Source organism: Leptonotus elevatus, chromosome 2 (genome assembly GCF_054856555.1).
Source record: "Leptonotus elevatus isolate MCC_2025b chromosome 2, RoL_Lele_1.0, whole genome shotgun sequence".
Taxonomy (NCBI): domain Eukaryota; kingdom Metazoa; phylum Chordata; class Actinopteri; order Syngnathiformes; family Syngnathidae; genus Leptonotus; species Leptonotus elevatus.
Window position 1 is genome coordinate 6,624,446 of NC_141240.1, and position 17,627 is coordinate 6,642,072.

General features: G+C 40.5%; 2 protein-coding genes across 2 annotated transcripts in view; one reads left to right on the forward strand and one right to left on the reverse strand.

Annotated features, from left to right (window-relative positions):
- Nucleotides 1-1,696: 1,696 nt before the first annotated feature.
- Nucleotides 1,697-16,183, reverse strand: LOC147178289 (MSL complex subunit 3-like). Its single transcript, XM_086068508.1, has 14 exons — nt 15,895-16,183; nt 14,275-14,357; nt 14,100-14,195; nt 13,896-13,987; nt 13,712-13,809; nt 12,249-12,377; nt 11,414-11,577; nt 11,139-11,297; nt 10,840-11,072; nt 10,655-10,744; nt 9,862-9,971; nt 4,874-4,973; nt 4,686-4,770; nt 1,697-1,890 (listed from the first exon to the last, which is right to left on the reverse strand). Exons 1-14 carry the CDS (start codon nt 15,991-15,993, stop codon nt 1,791-1,793), a joined length of 1,638 nt encoding a protein of 545 aa, XP_085924634.1. The 5' UTR covers nt 15,994-16,183; the 3' UTR covers nt 1,697-1,790.
- LOC147178290 (rho GTPase-activating protein 6-like) overlaps nt 15,601-17,627 on the forward strand; it is a 70,863-nt gene continuing 68,836 nt past the window's right edge. The window contains exon 1 of the mRNA XM_086068504.1: nt 15,601-15,641. The gene's annotated coding sequence lies outside the window, so the exon portion shown is untranslated. The remainder of the gene's footprint in view (nt 15,642-17,627) is intronic.

Genomic DNA, 17,627 nt, shown 5'->3' on the forward strand with positions numbered 1-17,627 from the left:
TAACTGTTGGAAGTGCCGACAATGCCACATGCCTGATGGAGCATTTTCAATGGCAGCGATGCCATTGTCTTCCACATTTCAGTGTTAATTTTTTTTTACCTCAACGCTAATACGCCACTTCTGATGACGTAGAGCGCGTCCTAGTGTAAGTTTCTCAAAAGAGCTAGGACACGCGTTTTAAGACTCGGACAACATTGCCCAAATGTATAGTTGATAAGCACCCTTCAAAAACTTCTATGTGAGTAGTCGACATTTCATAAGTGCTTTTTAATATGCTTCAGCAATTCCTTACTACACTATTTCAACAATTGAAAGACTATTTTTATTTAACAGGTACTATTTAATTTCTAGATTCAACAAGTTGGTAATCAGGCCTGAGTATTGCCAATAACATTGAACTCAAACTTTCCAACTGTGGTTAAAGAGTGTCACTTTTTTTACTCTGGACTGCCACCTATGGCCTAAAGGGTAACTGCAGCGTCTGTGTCAAGCTCGAATAAAAAGTTGGATTTTTTTATTTTATTTTCAGTTTTCTTGGAGTCTGAGCTAGAGTTTGGGCTGTGCTTGAAGATGGCCTTTTTTTTTTCTCTGTTTCCATCCCAATTATGTCATACGCTAGCTAACACACTATATGTCCGAGGGGACGAGCATCACCCACCACCACTCCAACCCAAAAAACTGTGGCGTGTTCAAACCAAACACTCCACTGAAGGGAATATACAAGCTGATAGGCGCATATGCAGTTAAAAAGTCAGGGCTCTTTATACTCATCTGGGCACTGGTGGAGAAATCATTTAACATTTCAAACTCCGCAATTCACATTTAATAAGTTAACTTACGACTGTAATACGGGGGGAACCCATTAATGAGCTAGCTTGGTAAAAAAAAATTAAAATACAAATAAACAAAGCTGGAATATATAATTCATGCTTTTGACTGGGGCTGGGTCTAGGTTCTTATTGAGAGCCAGCCAAGCTGTACCAATTCATTACAAACATGTAGGCTACAGTGGGAGCCGAAAGCCAGAAACCCTTCGGCCTTCCACTTGTCTCAGAGGTTGCTTCGACTTGGATCATCTGCTGTACCTTTGATCCTGGATATACACTTTTTGGCTTACGCTGCAGCATCCCACAAACGTTATTCAATGATTTTGGTGGGTCCGCTTCCATAACACGGAATTTAATCACAACTCTTTGCTCCAACGATGTCATTTCTAAAATGGCTAATAGGAAGTGTATACGTTCAAAGAATTTTTTTTAACTGTTTATATTTAAATAAGTAGTTTACACAATGTTGAAATTTCTGGGAAAAATACAGACTTTAAGTCAGGTATTTTGTACAGGGCCTGTCACTTTTTGACTGGATTTTGATGTCAAGGATAGGGCCATGATGAGCTAGTACTGGTACTGTAAATTCCCAAATCAAAATCCAGTGTTGGATGCTGCTTTATGTGCTAAACAGGAGCTATACTATATTGTCCCTAGAGATGAAAACCTTTGACATAAAAATAATAATCAAAGGTGGGCTAACGCTCCACTTGAGACCCCTTTCTACAGCTTGTATTTGAACTACTTCCAACTTTGTAGTGACCAATTGGGTCAAGTCTTGTATCTGTTCCAGTAAGTGTGACCCTCATTGGCTACATGTCCCCATACTAATGAGATGAGTTGAGATGCAAGAAAATCGAGAACATAGGTACACCTCAATACCTTTTATTTCCCAAAGTACAAATCAAAAGTTATATTGAGAAGGTATGCTGGCGTGAAGAGAGGAAAAAGCATCTGCCGTTTTCAGTAAACAGGCCTGGGTTGCTTCATGTTATTGTGAGCCTCGGATGCTGACACATAAGCAGACTCGGGAAAGAAATCCTCATTGAACTCAGCCAGAAACCTGCATGACAGAAGAGAAGAAAATCTTAAAGGAAATATTCAATATGTTCTGCAGTCAGCTGATGCTATGTCCTACTTGATTTTCATTTCCTATTGTCCTTGATATCCGCCTCGTTCTACAGCAATGTTTGGCCCAATGTCTTCCTATGGAGATACAAATCCTCCTCTATGGCCATTCATACAGAACATGACCGAGCAGCAGTAAGCATGAATCCACCCTTCCCCGACCCCTCTCCCTCCCATCTAATCAGTTGCGGGGAAAACTAATCCGGAATCTTCTTAGTATCCGCTACTCGGCCAAATCCTCTAAATCTTGCCATCTCATCTTAGCTCCACCGGTCCTCCTAATCTCAATGCAAACAAATTATACTCATCAGAAAGAAACTACAGAACGTTTTGATGGCAACTGACAAACAAGGCAAGCAAATGGCAGGGACAGCAAATATGAGCAAGGCCTCACTCTTGTTTCGAAAAGGGGAGCCATAAAAAAACGGAAGGTCTACTTTCCCCATGAAAATCATAGCTGCATCGGGGGTCATCAATGTAAGAATTTGGTCTTTGTGACCACATTTCATCAGCCTAAAAGAAGAAGAAAAAAGGGGAGTGTTTTAATTAGTTTTTGCTGAATTGGGGGGGGAAATCTACAAACTTTGAAAAAAATGTTTATTGTGGACTTTGCACAACGACAACAAATAATTTTTTTTTTAACAATTTGATTACACCCCTAATCAAGTGGATCCGCTATTTGCTCTAATAAAGACATCAAGTAATGGTTTCATTTGACTAATGTCACAACCTCATCATGGCAACGCTACATTTGAGTCACTCTTTGCTGAAAATGAGGAGATGCGTGCTCGAGGTGGGCTCATTTCCTACCACCAAATAGCTCTTAGCTCTGGTTTGTTTAAAAATGTCATTTTAAAAATGTCATTTTTTGTTGAGTTGGGGACTGTAGGTAGGTTTGACTCTCTAGGACAGATAGAGAAAGCTCGTGGTGCATTCTGCTCCACAGCGCAACATGGTGGCAGAAGTCGGTACAGTGTGGGTTTGATTAGAGACCGAGAGAACCAAATCCCTTAGGTTTGGGAGCGGCTCAACTGAAGATCGCTCGGGAGGATTTAAAGATTAGACTCCCTGCGCTTGTGTAACACCCACTCATCTCCCTCCCGCTAACACATGCTCTGTCCCTCCCTACCATCCATCCACTCATGCTCTCATTTCCTTATGCTCCTCCTTGACTTTCGTTATTTTTTCTCCTTAACTTTACCCCTACTGATATTTATGCATGATGAATTATTTGCCGATCTATACAAAATAACCTTTTGAGTGGATTTTCTGGTTGTTGGGATTGGGACCTTGTGACAATTTTGCGAGCTCAAACTTAATAACTGTCAATAGTCTCAGTGATCCTCACTATTTTTTTTACACAAGAGCCACAATAGCAGAGCAAAGTCAAGGAGGGAGGCCACTTTAGTGACAATATATCAAATAACCCCCAACAATAAACTGGAACATCGATGGGGCCACGCAGTGTTGCCATGTTTGACAGTTACCCTCTTTTTTAAAAACAACAATTGAGATGAAAGGAGACTTTTAATGTGTGTTTACTGCTTGCATGTTTGTCACGTAATATTTTTTTATATATTTATGTAGCAGTAGCAGAATATATTTAAAAAAATTTATTGACTGCTTTTTCCTATTGAAAACAGTCTATTTCATTTTTAGACAAAAAATAGGCACATTAAGAAACATGTACCTAGGGCTGCTTGATTATAGAAAAAATAATAATCACGATTATTTTGGCAATAATCGGAATCACGTTTATTCAAACAATTATTTAATTTTTTGGTACAAAACAAGAAAATGTTCAAGCATTTAAAAATATTAAGACCAATTAAAAAATAGAAACACTATAATTATGTAAGTTCCTTTTCGACCAAATAGAATTTATAATATTTATTTATTTATGTTGGCAAAAACTTGAAGTTTGAGTGCAGCTTGTGCACTGTGCAGTAGGATGATCATTTATTTGTTTGGCAAAAAAAAAAAAAATTACGTAAAAAAACAAATACAATTCTTTGAAACATAATTATGCAAGTTCCTTTTGGATGAAACAATTTTATTAAATTAATTATTTTAAAATTTTAAAAAGGTGTAATTGCATACATTTAAAGAACTCAAAAATTATTATTAATAATCTTTTATTACGATTATGTCGATTTTTAATTGTTGAGTGTAATAATTGAAATTGTAATTGAATTTCGATTAATTGCACAGCCCTACATGTACCATGTCACCACCCCAGCTACTCGTGTTGACCGTTGAGACGCTGGTACCTACACATGTACACGTTTTTTTTTAAGATTATGCAGAAATCCCCCCCCCCCCCCCCCCCACACACACACAATCTTCAATCCTCCATGGACCACTAAATTGAGAAGTTGAGAAAGATAATTTTTTTTGAAGGCAATTACCTTCACAGAGGCTGCTCGTTTACTCTCTGTAGCAGTGAATCTTGTTTTTAAGTCGCCCTCAAGCCGTGCAAGGAGTAAGACTGCATTAGAGATTATTAAAGCTTTCAACCTGTCCATATTCAGGTTTTTGACCTGTATAGCAACGTTTCAGTAAGCGTAAAAGCTTTCAGGCCCATTTGACCCAATGTCTCATATTTATAGCGGGGGCTCTAACACCTTCTAATGATATTACGTGAACCCCTGACATTTGGCTTATAAATCACTTGCATCAGGTCAGGTCATATTAGTACAGTGATTAGGTTTAATAACATGTATCTATTACCTGAGAAAGAGCTCAAGATGTTTGACCAAAGCTCTTAAATTCCTTTCAGGGATCTGCATCTTTCCAAGGATCTCAGGAAGCTTCACTGGATTAATAAGGGAAACAAATGTGTTTGTCAAGTGGCTGCAAAAAAACAAAACAAAAAAAAGGAATCGAGTGAATGGATGGAGGGGGGGGTAATAACCAACCAAAAAGTCGCAGAAGGTGCTGCACTCCATATAGATAGGAGGGCGGTGGAGGCTGGTCATTTAAGGGATAATTATCAGGTGTCAGCTTCCAACTCAGCACCTGGCGGACAGAAAGGTGGGGAAGGCTTTTTTGACTGGACATCAAACATCAGCTGGCTTCAATAGTCAAACAATTAGGCCAGGAGCCAGGTCCGTTCCTCAGGATGTTTTTTGCTATCTTTTTTTTTTTTACTATGATTTCCTGTTATCTCATACCTTGGGCCATTACAAATTGATAGGGACCACCCCCAACTCGGGGCCCTTTGGTCACAGGAGCCAAAAAAACACCCCTTTTGGGAAAAGCTTTTGGCGAAATTGTGTAATTGCAAATGTCAATGTACAGCAACTGCATACATGGTCAGAAAACTAACATTTTGCATGGTGTATCCTGACACATGAAGGAACTAGGAAAATAATCATGGGCTTCCTGTATCAAATATCACCCTCAACATACTCTAAAAGATCATTTAAAAAAAAAAAGTCTCTCTGGCTGGCAAATTCCCATCAAAAGTGATCCGTTTAAAACATTTTTATACATCTCACTGCCTCGAATGTATATTAAAAACTTCCCACATTTGTAACCTTGAATTAAAGTCCAAGATGAGCTTTCTATCTGAAGTATTAGTGGATGGCCACAATACCCTAAATCAGGAGGGGGGGGGGGGGGGCATCCTGACGAGGAATAAAAATTATTTGTGAACATTTATTAACAATAGATTACCATTTTGTGTAGCCAAATTGAGAAATAGTTAAGTGCATCTTAACCGTAAAATTGAACTATGATAAAATATAACTGGATTTTAATCATCCTCTTCCTGATCATCATCCATATTTGTATGGATTTCATCAGTTGGTAAGCCAATCTCATCTGTTCCGACAAGAGCTTTGGGCAGTGGTGTCAAAGTCCAATCGTTGAGGTCCTAAGTCCTGCATGTTTTAGAGCACAGGTGTCAAACTCTGGTCCTGGATGGCCGCAGTCCTGCCAGTTTTGGATGTTTCAGTTCTCCAACACATCTGATATATGATCAGCTCATCAGCAAGCGCTGCATAAGCCTGATAACGATCCTGCTGCTTGGAATCAGCTTGTGTTGGAAGAGGGAAACCTGACCGGAGTTTGACACCTATGTTTTTTAGAGGTTTCCCACATTCAAAACAGCTGATTCATATTTAAGCTCATCAGCAAGCTCTGCAGGAGTTTGATAATGATCCTGATTATTGAAGCAGGTGTGTTGCAGTAGAGAAACCTTAAAAACATGCAGGACTCAGGAACTGGAGGACCGGACTCTTGACACCTGTGGTTTTGGGGATGATGACATTTTGGCACGGTACGACCACAAACCTAAATCTATTTTAACTCTTTGACTGCCATAAACGTTATAAAACGTTTAGCATAAACCTAGGGAAGGGCGCCGAGGACGTTAAAAGACGTCCCCTATGTTTTTTTTTTTTTTTTTCAAAAACGGGTGCAGGAAAGCCTTGGGCAGCTGTGCTGAAAGTATCAGGCAGATATGATTAGTCAAAGACTCGTTTTGGCCCCTAGAGGGCAGCGATGACTCTCTTTGCACAAGGTTGGATGGGCCGCCCACCGTGGGCGTCAGTAGAAGACGTGAGGCGGAGCTAGAGTGTTGAGGAGACATGGCTGAATAAGCCCACAATGGCTGCCCAAGCAACCGGTTGCAAGCAGCTCACGCTTGAGCATTTTTTTCAAAGACGGAAAGCATCAATCAATACTAAAAAGCGCATTGATGTCAACGATGATGATGACTCCGAGCTCTACGCCAAAGTTGGAAGCTTTGGCGTGACTGTTATGAACACGTAGTAAGCCTCACCGGCTAAGCGCGGCTAGCGCGGCTAGCGCTGCTAAGGCCGGAAAACGCGCACAATAGCCGGCCGGGTACTTCTACACAATCGGACATTCGATCGGGCGATGGAGAGTTGGCATCGACCAATGCAGATTGATGATGATGATGATGATGACTCCGAGCTCTACGCCAAAGTTGGAAGCTTTGGCGTGACTGTTATGAACACGTAGTAAGCCTCACCGGCTAAGCGCGGCTAGCGCGGCTAGCGCTGCTAAGGCCGGAAAACGCGCACAATAGCCGGCCGGGTACTTCTGCACAAGCGGACATTCGATCGGACGATGGAGAGTAGTCGAAAAGCATCGACCAATGCACATTGATGATGATGATGATGGTCACTCCCGAGGTTGACGCCGGAGTTGGAAGCATTGACGCGGCCGTTATTCTCTCGTCATAAAGCCTCACCGGCTAGCGCTGCTAACGCCGGAAAACGCGGAGCTGCACAAGCGGACATTCGATCGGACAATGAAGAGTACCCCGAGTCCAATGCATATTCATCGGAGGAGCGGGTACAGTCTGATCACGGAGAAGACACTGTTTCTGGACTACGATGCCACCATGAATGGAGTGGATAAAATGGATCAGAACATCTCCTACCACCCGGTATAGCAACTGAAGGACACGGGGAAGCGAGACGTAACGAAACCGTAGCATGATCCTGATATTAGACTTGATGACACACTGCAGTATATACTTGCTATTCCCCGGAAAAAAACGGCCTGCAAGAAAGTGGCGCACGCGAAGAGGCAATCTGTTGTGCAAATGCTGTTGCGTCTCCTTGCACGCAGGAGAGTGTTACAAAAAGAAAAACTGTCGTTGAAACATCCACATATTTGTAAATAGCACCACAGTTGCACACATTTGTAAATAGTTTGCCAAATTGTTGTCAAATTGTTACACTGTTGAATGTAAATAAACGTATTTTGCTATCAAAAAACACTTTTTCATTCTTGGTGGTAGTGTTTTATAGAAGTAAAGCACTATTTAGGTGTTTGTGGCATCATTCATGGACAAAAAGAAGTGTAAAATTCACTAGAATGCATGAAATAATATCGTTTCACTAAAAGCTTGATTTCTCCATATTTTGGTCCAAAACAGGCGAAATTGGGTCAAACTAACCATTTTCTATTGTTGATTACTAAAGAACGGAATAAGGTAGAAACAAACTTTTTTTTTCTGATGAAAGATGAAAGTCCAATCTTTCATTTGGTAGTACGTGTGTTTCCATAATCCAAACAGAACATTTTCTGTGGACCTTGAAAGATCAGTCAAAATGCTTAAATCGGCTGGCACTGGCGGCATCCCTTTTCTGAAAACGTCTGGCAGTCAAAGAGTTAATGAAATTTTATGTGAAAGTTAAACACAAAGCACACAATCTTGAAGTGAAACTTAGGCCCAATCCCAATACCAGCCCTTACCCCTCCTCTTGTCCCTCCCCCTTATGGATGCCAATTCACGCGGACAAAGGAGTTTCCCAATTCTGCGTATAATGTAGGGGGAGGGTTTGAGACGAGGGCTGCAGCATTTTGGAGGTTTCTCACTTCCAACACAAGCTGATTCCAATCAACAGGATCGTTATCAGGCTTATGCAGAGCTTGCTAATGAGCTGATCATATATCAGCTGTGTGTTGGAGAAGGGCAACATGCAAAACCTGCAGGACTCTGGCTCTCGATGCCCACCTCTGGCCTAAGGTATGAGATAACAGGAATTCAAAGTCAAAAAAAGGTAACAAAAAACATCCTGAGGAGTGGACCTGGCTCCCGGCCTAAATAGGTTTAATAAAGTATCCAAATACACTAGAGTGGGGATAGGGACTGAGTCAGGCTGTGATTGGAAAATAATTGATGCCCCACCTCCTACCACAGTCCCAAAGGTGACCTAATTTTTGATAAGGGATAAAGTTATAAAATAATTGCCTTCATAAATAATTTAGATTCCGAATACACCACACAATCCTTGATAACACAATCACACATCTCTTGTCAGTCTGCTTGCTGCATTTAGTCAAGTGGCCATCTCTTGCTATTATGCACTTCTGGTGGCGGATTACAAAAACAAGAGCATCGAGACACTAACTTCCTTCTGGGTAACTACTGCCAGTTGGGTGGTGAAAGGTAAAGTGTGCAAACGGGTTCAGTGCTGGCTCTTCACAGTCCTCTCCCCACCCAAACGCACAAAATAAAAGGTTCCATACTTTATTAACACCCTGTTTTTGTGTGTGTGTTTTTTTTGTTGTAATTTGTGATGTCTGGCTAACTAAATGTACATAATTATGATTATTTCACCAAATAATTGTATACGTCAGGGTTAATGCCTGAGGTGGTGTACAGTTCGCACGGTTTTCATCTCATCTGAGTTAATTAACATTTTACGGATTTAACACATGCTGCGGCTTTCTTTTCCCTCAACTCCTCAGCAGCAACACAGTCAAGTACATGGCTCATCATTTTATATTCAATCATTTCTGTCGTCAGAATCCGTCACATTACTACAGTAAATATAAGGCTCTTGTTTGCTTGTATAATTTAACGGCTAAAGGGTGCTGTGCATTCATTTGTAAGGACTTTTTGACAGATATTACAAGACGTTCAAAGAGTGTACTTTATCAGCTGATAAAGCCAATGTGATTTTCTGAGCCAATCAGAATTGAGTATTCAACAAGACCATGATATAATACTGTGCAATCACACTTTGTATCTTATGCTTCCAAGCGCCTATTAAAAAAAATAAAATAAACTGGTTTGTATTTTATTTTTGGGGGGATATTTTTTGTGTGTGAGAAAATAGAGCATTTGTAACAGTCTTAAAAACATGGATCTTTTTCCAGACAGCAGTTTCCATACTTTTCTAGACTTGGACATTTATGAAATCAGATTCACTAGTAGCACAGGAACCATGTAACGTAGAGACTGTTTTACCACGCCATAGCAAATTGCAAGTAGGGGGGGCTTTTGCGGATTCACCAGCTTCGGTTCTGAAAATAATCTGCTCAGGGTAGATTTCCCACACCGCCAAATAGTGACTGTCCGGGGTCAACGGTCTACAATTCCTTATCTTGCCAACACCAAGATCATACACTGTTTTGTCACCTCATTGAGCTCATTATTTCGCCTGCTCTCGAGGCCATGAAATGGTCCGCTTCGTTCTTTGCTTGGAGTCAAGGGCAGAGGGGACGATGAACCACTGTGTACTGGAGTTTCTGAATAAAGAGGATAACATGTTTGTGGATCTTTTAAAATGAAAGCAGCAGCAGCAGCAGCGATAATGTTGTAACAAAAAGTGGTCTTGCTCCATCTACTGGGCAAAACATGTTATTACAAAAACAATAATACCATTTTAAAATGCTACATTTGTATATATGGAGGACCAAAACTGCAAAAATTAAATAAATAAATAAATGAATAAATGACTAAAAGTGAAAATAAGAATGGATATAAACAATATAAATAAAAAATAAATATAAATGGAAATAAAAGCGACAAAAAATATCCCTAAACAAATAATAGTAAAAATAAATGTGAAAATAAAAAAAACGGAATAAAAAATTTAATTATAAAAATAAATGCTGAAATAAAAAAAAATATATATATAAATAGAATTAAATATAAATCAATAAATAAAAATGCTCTGCTCTTACATTCATTTATTTCATTCTGCAGACGCTCTCTTTGGTTGGACTCCGCCCCTTCATTTGAATAACATTTCGACCTGAGGGTAGATTTCCCATATATGTTTTTATTTTCACGTTTATTTATTTATTCATGCATTTATTTTTTATTAATTTTGGCAGTTTTGGTCCTCCATATGTAGAAGGTTTATAGTTAATAAACCAAAGGAGCATCATTTGTCTTGAGCAAAATATTATATAGGCTGTCCGCTTACTTCTTTCAAGGTTGAGGATGAACTTTGACTGCGATGAGGTGTCGATCAAGCGGCGTTTGAGTTGAGGTGATGCTGTGGAACTGCCTCCACCTGTGTAATTTGGAACCAAAAGTGTTTCTTTGAGCGAGAATGTACAGGAATAGATGCTACCTCGGCTCATTAGACATCCACTCAAATGTATTTACCGCCACTGCTCCCTTCAGCTGGACGTTCCCCCCCAGGCGTGTTCCTGGTGGAGCGCCTGAGTGACTGGGTCTGGTACGAGATACAGTCCATGTCAGGGTGGCGACGGCGCTTTGGGGTGGGAGCGGTGGTGGTCGTAGTGGCGGAAACGTCACTCAGGGCCGGCTGGCTGTCCGTTGACTGAGGCGTGGCGGGGTTGTGACCCGCTGGGCTTGGACTGCGCTCTCGCTGGGTGCTTGTAGGAAAGACAAATGACATGACAGCAACCCTGTAGCTCCTCGGACAGACCATTTCCACTTACTTGCTGGGGCAGGGGGATCCTTCGTTGACGGCCAAGAAAAGTCGAGAAGAGCTGACCTTTTTGAACTGAGCTTGTTCACACGGATAGAGGAGGATCATGGGAAGAGTGAAGTCGAATGTGATCCTTAGGCCATCAACCATTTCTTTACACAGCTCCTCACTTTAATAATAATAATAATAATAATAATAAAAGCGTTAGTACTCATCATCGCATTTATAGGGCAGTAAAGTCAAACCGACAACAAAATCATGAATTTTTTTTCTTTCTGGGCATACTTCTTTTCAGGAGGGATTTGCTGCGGGCTGCTGCTCTGTGTCGTATTTTGCTGTTGCTGCCGCCTGTACCGCTCATTAGCCATGAACGCCTTGTTGATAGTAAAGTGCTTCACATAGGACTCCAAGATTTGCACAACATTCGTCTGACAAGGAACCATCACCAACTGCGAAGGACAAAGTGTTTTTAATGGACTAAACATTATGAGCTCATAAGGTCTGTGATATCCAAGATAAAAATAGAATTATTGTCTAACAAATATCAAACACACCCAAAATGTTTTGGTCACATTACCACATGCCATAAACACTGCACTAAGCCAAAACAAATCTTCATTCTTGATTTTTATTTGTAAAAAGTGAACTATGAAGTTTAAAATCATCTGAAATTATTATTTCAAATACATTTAAAAATCAAAATACATTTAAATTTGTATTTAAAGGGATACATAACTCATTGACCCATTTTCAGCAGTAAAAAGTTAATATTTTGTCCAGAATTAATTTGATAACTTATTTTTCATTTACAATTAAAACCTTTAAAAACACACCTGGAACGAGGAAATAGGTAACGACCAATCACGGCTAGCCTGTTCTGGGTTTGGTCAGTAAACTGAGCCATGATTGGTCATTAGACTGTGTCTCCTCAGGACAGGTCATGTCATCTTCAGTCGACAGCAAGTGGCAAAATTAGTTTTCAAAAGGTATTGTTTGTGAAAAATGATGACGTTATAACATTATTTATAGACGACAAATGAGTCAAGTATCCCTTTTAAGTGTTACAAAGTGAGACTGACCAATTTCCCCTAATATAAACAACAATTAACTTGCACTATACCTTTTTCCTTTTATTGATGTAAAAACAGTCATCTTCCAATTTTTTCTTGAGAATATCAGGAATATTGATGTCAACATGCACAATCCTCTCCTCATTTTCCTTCTTGATATTGATATCAGGTTCAACTTTCTACAAAGGAAAAAAAAAAGACACTTCCTTTAAGCTTCTGAACATAGAATATTCCATTTTGAATCGCTGCTGACACCTGCTGACGAAAAATGAAACTGCACATACCGTTCTTCACATACACACCACGCACATGACGGCACATGACGTCACATCCGTAGACAGGGCGCGGGAAATTCTAAACCGAATCCAGTCTGAAAACTATTGACCAGAGGCTTGCAGGAGTACCCATTGTGAACAGCTAAGGCGTTAATCTACTAATTAGAAGGCATTTCAGTCATAGGTGGTCAAATAAAAAGCTTAATGTAAAGTTATTTTTTGGGAAAAAAAGTTCCATATTGCTGCTTTAAAGTGTAATTTACCCCCAACCAGACTCTTGCTCCACCCCTCACTAATAATTGAAAACGGAGGTCAAAGGGGGTGTTGCCTGGAGGGCCGTTGGGCTTACGAGTGGGGAGAGGTTTGGGCATGGTCAGGCTATGATTAACTGCAGCAGTGAAAACTATGATTTAATTAATTTTCAACACTGCAACAAGATATGCTAAATAAATTAACCAAATGTTATGCTAATCTCTAATCTGAAAATCGATACAAAGAGTAGCATCGCAAACGCTACTACTCCAACTCGATAAGGAGGCGTGTACGAGACGGAGGCTGTGGGTGCCATGTGCAGACTCATAAGTCTGTGGTGGCAGAGCGACTACGTCAGTTTCAAGGAAGTGACGTTGGTAGACTGGAATAGATCAATTATGTTCATCCGCGTGTTTATCCTAAAGAAGGCGACGGGTTTTGCCCCAAATTCAAGTTTTCAACAAATGTACTAAAATGCCAAAATAATGACCAGGACAGGTCATGTAGACAGCATTAGTAGACACCCGTTTATAAAGTTTATCAGCAAAAAACAACAAAAAAAACATTTTTTTGATGTGTGTGGAATGAGTTGTCATCACAGTTGCTCAGGTAACAACCAATAACAGCTCATCTTCAGAAAAAAAAAACTGGTGAGCCGTGATTGGTCGTTACCTGAACCCTGAGCAACTGTGATGTCATTTTCAGTCAACAGCAAGTGTCAAAATGGCTACCCCGAGATGCATAAAAACGGGTGGATGTTGCTGCTAAACTCACATTCCACAAACGCAATAAATATTCATTAGAATACCGTGTTTAGACTAGTGGGGCTGCATAGAACATATTATTTTAAAGAGAATTTGGGGGTTGACTTCCCCTTTAACTCATTCACTGCCAGCAAAGTTAAAATTAAACTTTGACGTCTATAACCGTCAATGGCAGTGAATGTGTTAACCTCCAAGCTCTCTCAGTCTGAGACTGTTTTTCACCATTTTGTTGGTGTCCTCAGAGAAGGTAGTGTCTCCACTATTCGAAGATTCTGCTTCAGAACTGTCGCCCTCACTGCTGCCAGAAGATGAAATCAAGCCTGGAGACAGAATTACAAGATGGGATTAAACTGACTGCAGTGAGAGACTGAGTGTGTGTAAATGGGAGTAAAGTGAGACTTCTCACATGTGTCATCACTGTCGTCCTCTTTAGGTAAAGTCTTCAGCGAGGGTTTAGTACCAGAAGGATGTCGCCTCTTTGCCCATCCCTTTTTCTTCCTACCATCCGGAAACAAGACTTTGAAGCAGGTGTTCTCAACTACTCATCTAGTTAAATAGATCAACCACAGTATAGGCCCTCAGGTGAGACAATGGAAGCACCCAAACTTACATGCGACCAAGAGCTTCACGCGCCAGTTTACGTTGCAATTTTCGGCTTTCCTTAGTGTCCCTTAGGACATGATCCTCTGCAGCCCAACGGTCCCAGCTAAACACAAACATTTACATGGATACATAATTGTGTTACAACTAACTAGATTACAATGTTGGACAATATAGTTAGTTACCTTCGGCTCCAACCATTAAAGTGAATCAAGTACTTTGGGATTCGCCTTCCATGTTCATCCTTGCCTATCACTATATCAAGGACCTGTAAAGATGAAATTAATTGAAATGAACAAAACTGTGTTTAGAGTACGACGGCATATTAGGGCCACGTATAAATATATATTTTTTAGAGGGCGGGGGCAAAATTCAGAGAAAAAAACTTGTGGAGACTTTTTGCGGGCGACTCAGACGGACTGTACTTAAAAGTCTGTGGCTATGCCTTGTCGTGGTTACGGCTGACAGTATCGCGCCACACACCCAAAATTGTTTTTGTTTTTTTAAATTATTATTATTATTATCATTATCATTATTATTAGGGCAAGCACTGATTTTGCGGGACATGACTCAAATTTGCGGGTCGCATTAATTGAGCTTCAAACGTTGGTCACCCTACTTCCTGCGGTCTCTAAAGCTGCCGTACCCGAAGCTGGAGCCATGACCATGGGCCGGGTGCGCGGCGAGGGAGGCTCCGTGCTGCGGCTGGCTGAAAGCTTATTTAAGTGGATGGCTCGGTGTTGTGCCGTCGGCTGCGACTCGCGATTATTTTTTTTGCTACAATCATTACAGATTCAACCACTAGTACATATTAAATTATAAATATAGTTTAGCGTTGTTGTAAAACACTACTATGTTTATTGTATATACTGGCTGGGGCCAACGGGCCTCTGCCTCGCAACCAGAAAGTGGGAGTGTGCAACGATTGCTCCGTGCCAAGCACAATCAACACAGTTTGAGCACTGGGGCTGTGTTGAGCGATATCAGTCGCTCAGGCTGGAGGTGGCCGCCTCCAAATTTTCTACATAGGAACAACCCTGCTCCAGGACCGAGCTGGGACACCCATGCTGTATAACCCACAGAGCAGGGTTATCAGGCAGCAGGAAGGACACATTGCATGTTTTCAAATGCAACAACCGCATCGTCCACTTCTTTAAACGTGGATAATTCTTCAATAAACATGTGAAACAAAACGGCTCGTTTACAACTCCTGCCTGGCTGCAATAATATGTAGTTACAAAAATTGTACAGAGCTCGAACCACTACACCACAAGCTGGTACACAATCACTGTCTGGTGCACTTGAAGTGCTCGCGCGACTCACTGCAAAATAACGCTGGTTCGCTTCGTTTTGCAAACTACCGTACATTGTTGTAAAACCAATGTTTTGTTGACGAATTGGTGAAACATAAGATACACTTAATGTATTCGCAATTTATCACCGCTGTTTATGAGTCAGAAAGAAAAAAAAACAGTTTAAAAAAACACACCAAAAACGACGCAAACTAAACGGAAGCACTTAGCTGGGTTGAGCAGAGACCGACTGTCGCAATGTAAGTAAACGCGCTACCTTTAAACGGATTTATATAGCCAGGCACACTACTTCGTGTAAACTGCAGCACTTGAGTCAAATTAAAACGTTCGTGTATTGTTGACATGCAATGGCGCCAACCTATCAAGTATACATGTTTGGTGTTAGCCAGTACCTAGGCTAAGAGCATCAGGGCATATGGGATGCTATTCTATATTGTAAAATTAACTACACTTACAATAATACCATAAATAGTTGCATAAAGTGTCTGTTACCTTTGCGTCATACAAGACTTTAGCCTTGGTTGGGTCGGGTTCGAAGCACAGCACTCGTTCTCCTTTTAGGAATCTAAATATAATACCCCGCGAATTCATTTGTTCATGGCTCCGTGTGGGAGAGGAGGTATCAATCCAAAACCCAACATAATTATCAATCGAATCTTTTTCAAACACTGCTATGAGACTCTTCCTTGGCTTTTTCTTGCACAAAAACAAACTACGTGTGGCGCTGCATAGCGCTGTTGCAAAGCCTCGATCGTTTAAGTTCAAAGCTTTCGTACCTTCCGCTATCACACCCCGGAAATAGATCCACGAACGTAAAAAATAAGGGTCGCCGTAGTGAAGCCACCGGTTGCCATCTTGCGTTGCCACACTATATGCGCTATAGGCTCCTACCTCGAATACAATTGTTTTCTCCACGTCGAAAATGCCACAGTGTGGGGCGTACGGTTGAACCAGTAAAGGTTATTAAGTATGTTTCCATCAGAAAAATGTTTTACAGTCTTCCATAAACATAGACCATCTCCTGCTCAATATTACTGTGTTGTTCTTTGGGACATTATGGCTGAAATAATTTCCCACTGTAGTAAAACCTTTTGGTGAAATGTAGACAGTAACACGTAGTTTGGATATTTAAAAACCACATACTATATTGTGAAACTTAACTAAACCGTGAAGTGCAGCACCTCCACCAAGTGGCCGAACGATGGCAGCACATTTGCGCTTAAATTACATTCATGTGATGAGAGAAGCAGCAAGCCAGCAGAGGTAGCGGATTTGTCTGCAGGTACACTTGTTATTGCTTTATACACTAACCAGCCATAATATTATTACAATTTACGCAATATTATATTCCATTTGAGCCTTTTCACTCTTTACAAAGATATCAAAGTTCCATTGATTGACACTGACAGACGCCTTAATTTAACATTGTGCTTCTCTGCTTATATTGAGGTTGAGGTTTGCACTGCAGGAGATTTGTAATGCATCAAAATGACTGAGAGCTTTAGTTAATAGTTTGGTTACTTCAGTTAGTTGCATGAATGTCAAAATATTTCGGTTCCATGGCAATTAGTATGATGTTGTACATTTCTATACCAATGCAAACATTCTGGAGATTGTTCTGCTCTCCACTTAAAATGTTTGATTGAAATGGAACTAGGCAGCAGGCCTTAATTATATGGTTTCATGTTCCACAAGTGGACCAGTCAGTAATTACATTTCTTTTGTTTCTAAACTTGTGACCCTTACGCATTCAAATCTGTCAAACCTTCCTTGACAATGCAAAGTTACACTGACCCCAGGGCAGGAAAGCATGTCTGTGCAGCTGTAGCGCATCACTCACTCAGCTTTAAGTGGTTTCAGGCTGTGTGGCTCTACTGTTGTATACCAAATATGGCGTGTGTATAACACTCAACAGAACTGGCTTGAGCCGCAGCCCCAATTATTTATTTTCTTGTCACTGACCATGCCTGATGTATTTTGACACTCATATTACCATTGATTTTGTATTAAGTGTTTTTCTTTTTTTTGTCATGCAAGGTCCGCATATTGGCAATGCAGTGAGGACTACAATAGCCTCCAAAGCAGGTTAGACAGATAAACTTGACTCCGAACATTGTAGTTGTTAAGCTATTATATTGCAACAGTACAAGACTCTTGATATTAATATCATTTAAAAATATCATAGCAAAATTGCTTTGTTGATACTTCCACATACTTTGTTTTCA

Bases quoted from the DNA above. Each gene is read 5' to 3' on its own strand.
- LOC147178289 (XM_086068508.1), bottom strand. From the start codon at position 15,993: ATGAATTCGCGGGGTATTATATTTAGATTCCTAAAAGGAGAACGAGTG. The intron at 13,988-14,099 runs GTAAGTTTGGGT...TCCGGATGGTAG, and splicing joins CGTGAAGCTCTTGGTCGCAT to GAAGAAAAAGGGATGGGCAA. The intron at 13,810-13,895 runs GTGAGAAGTCTC...TTCTGTCTCCAG, and splicing joins GGACGACAGTGATGACACAT to GCTTGATTTCATCTTCTGGC.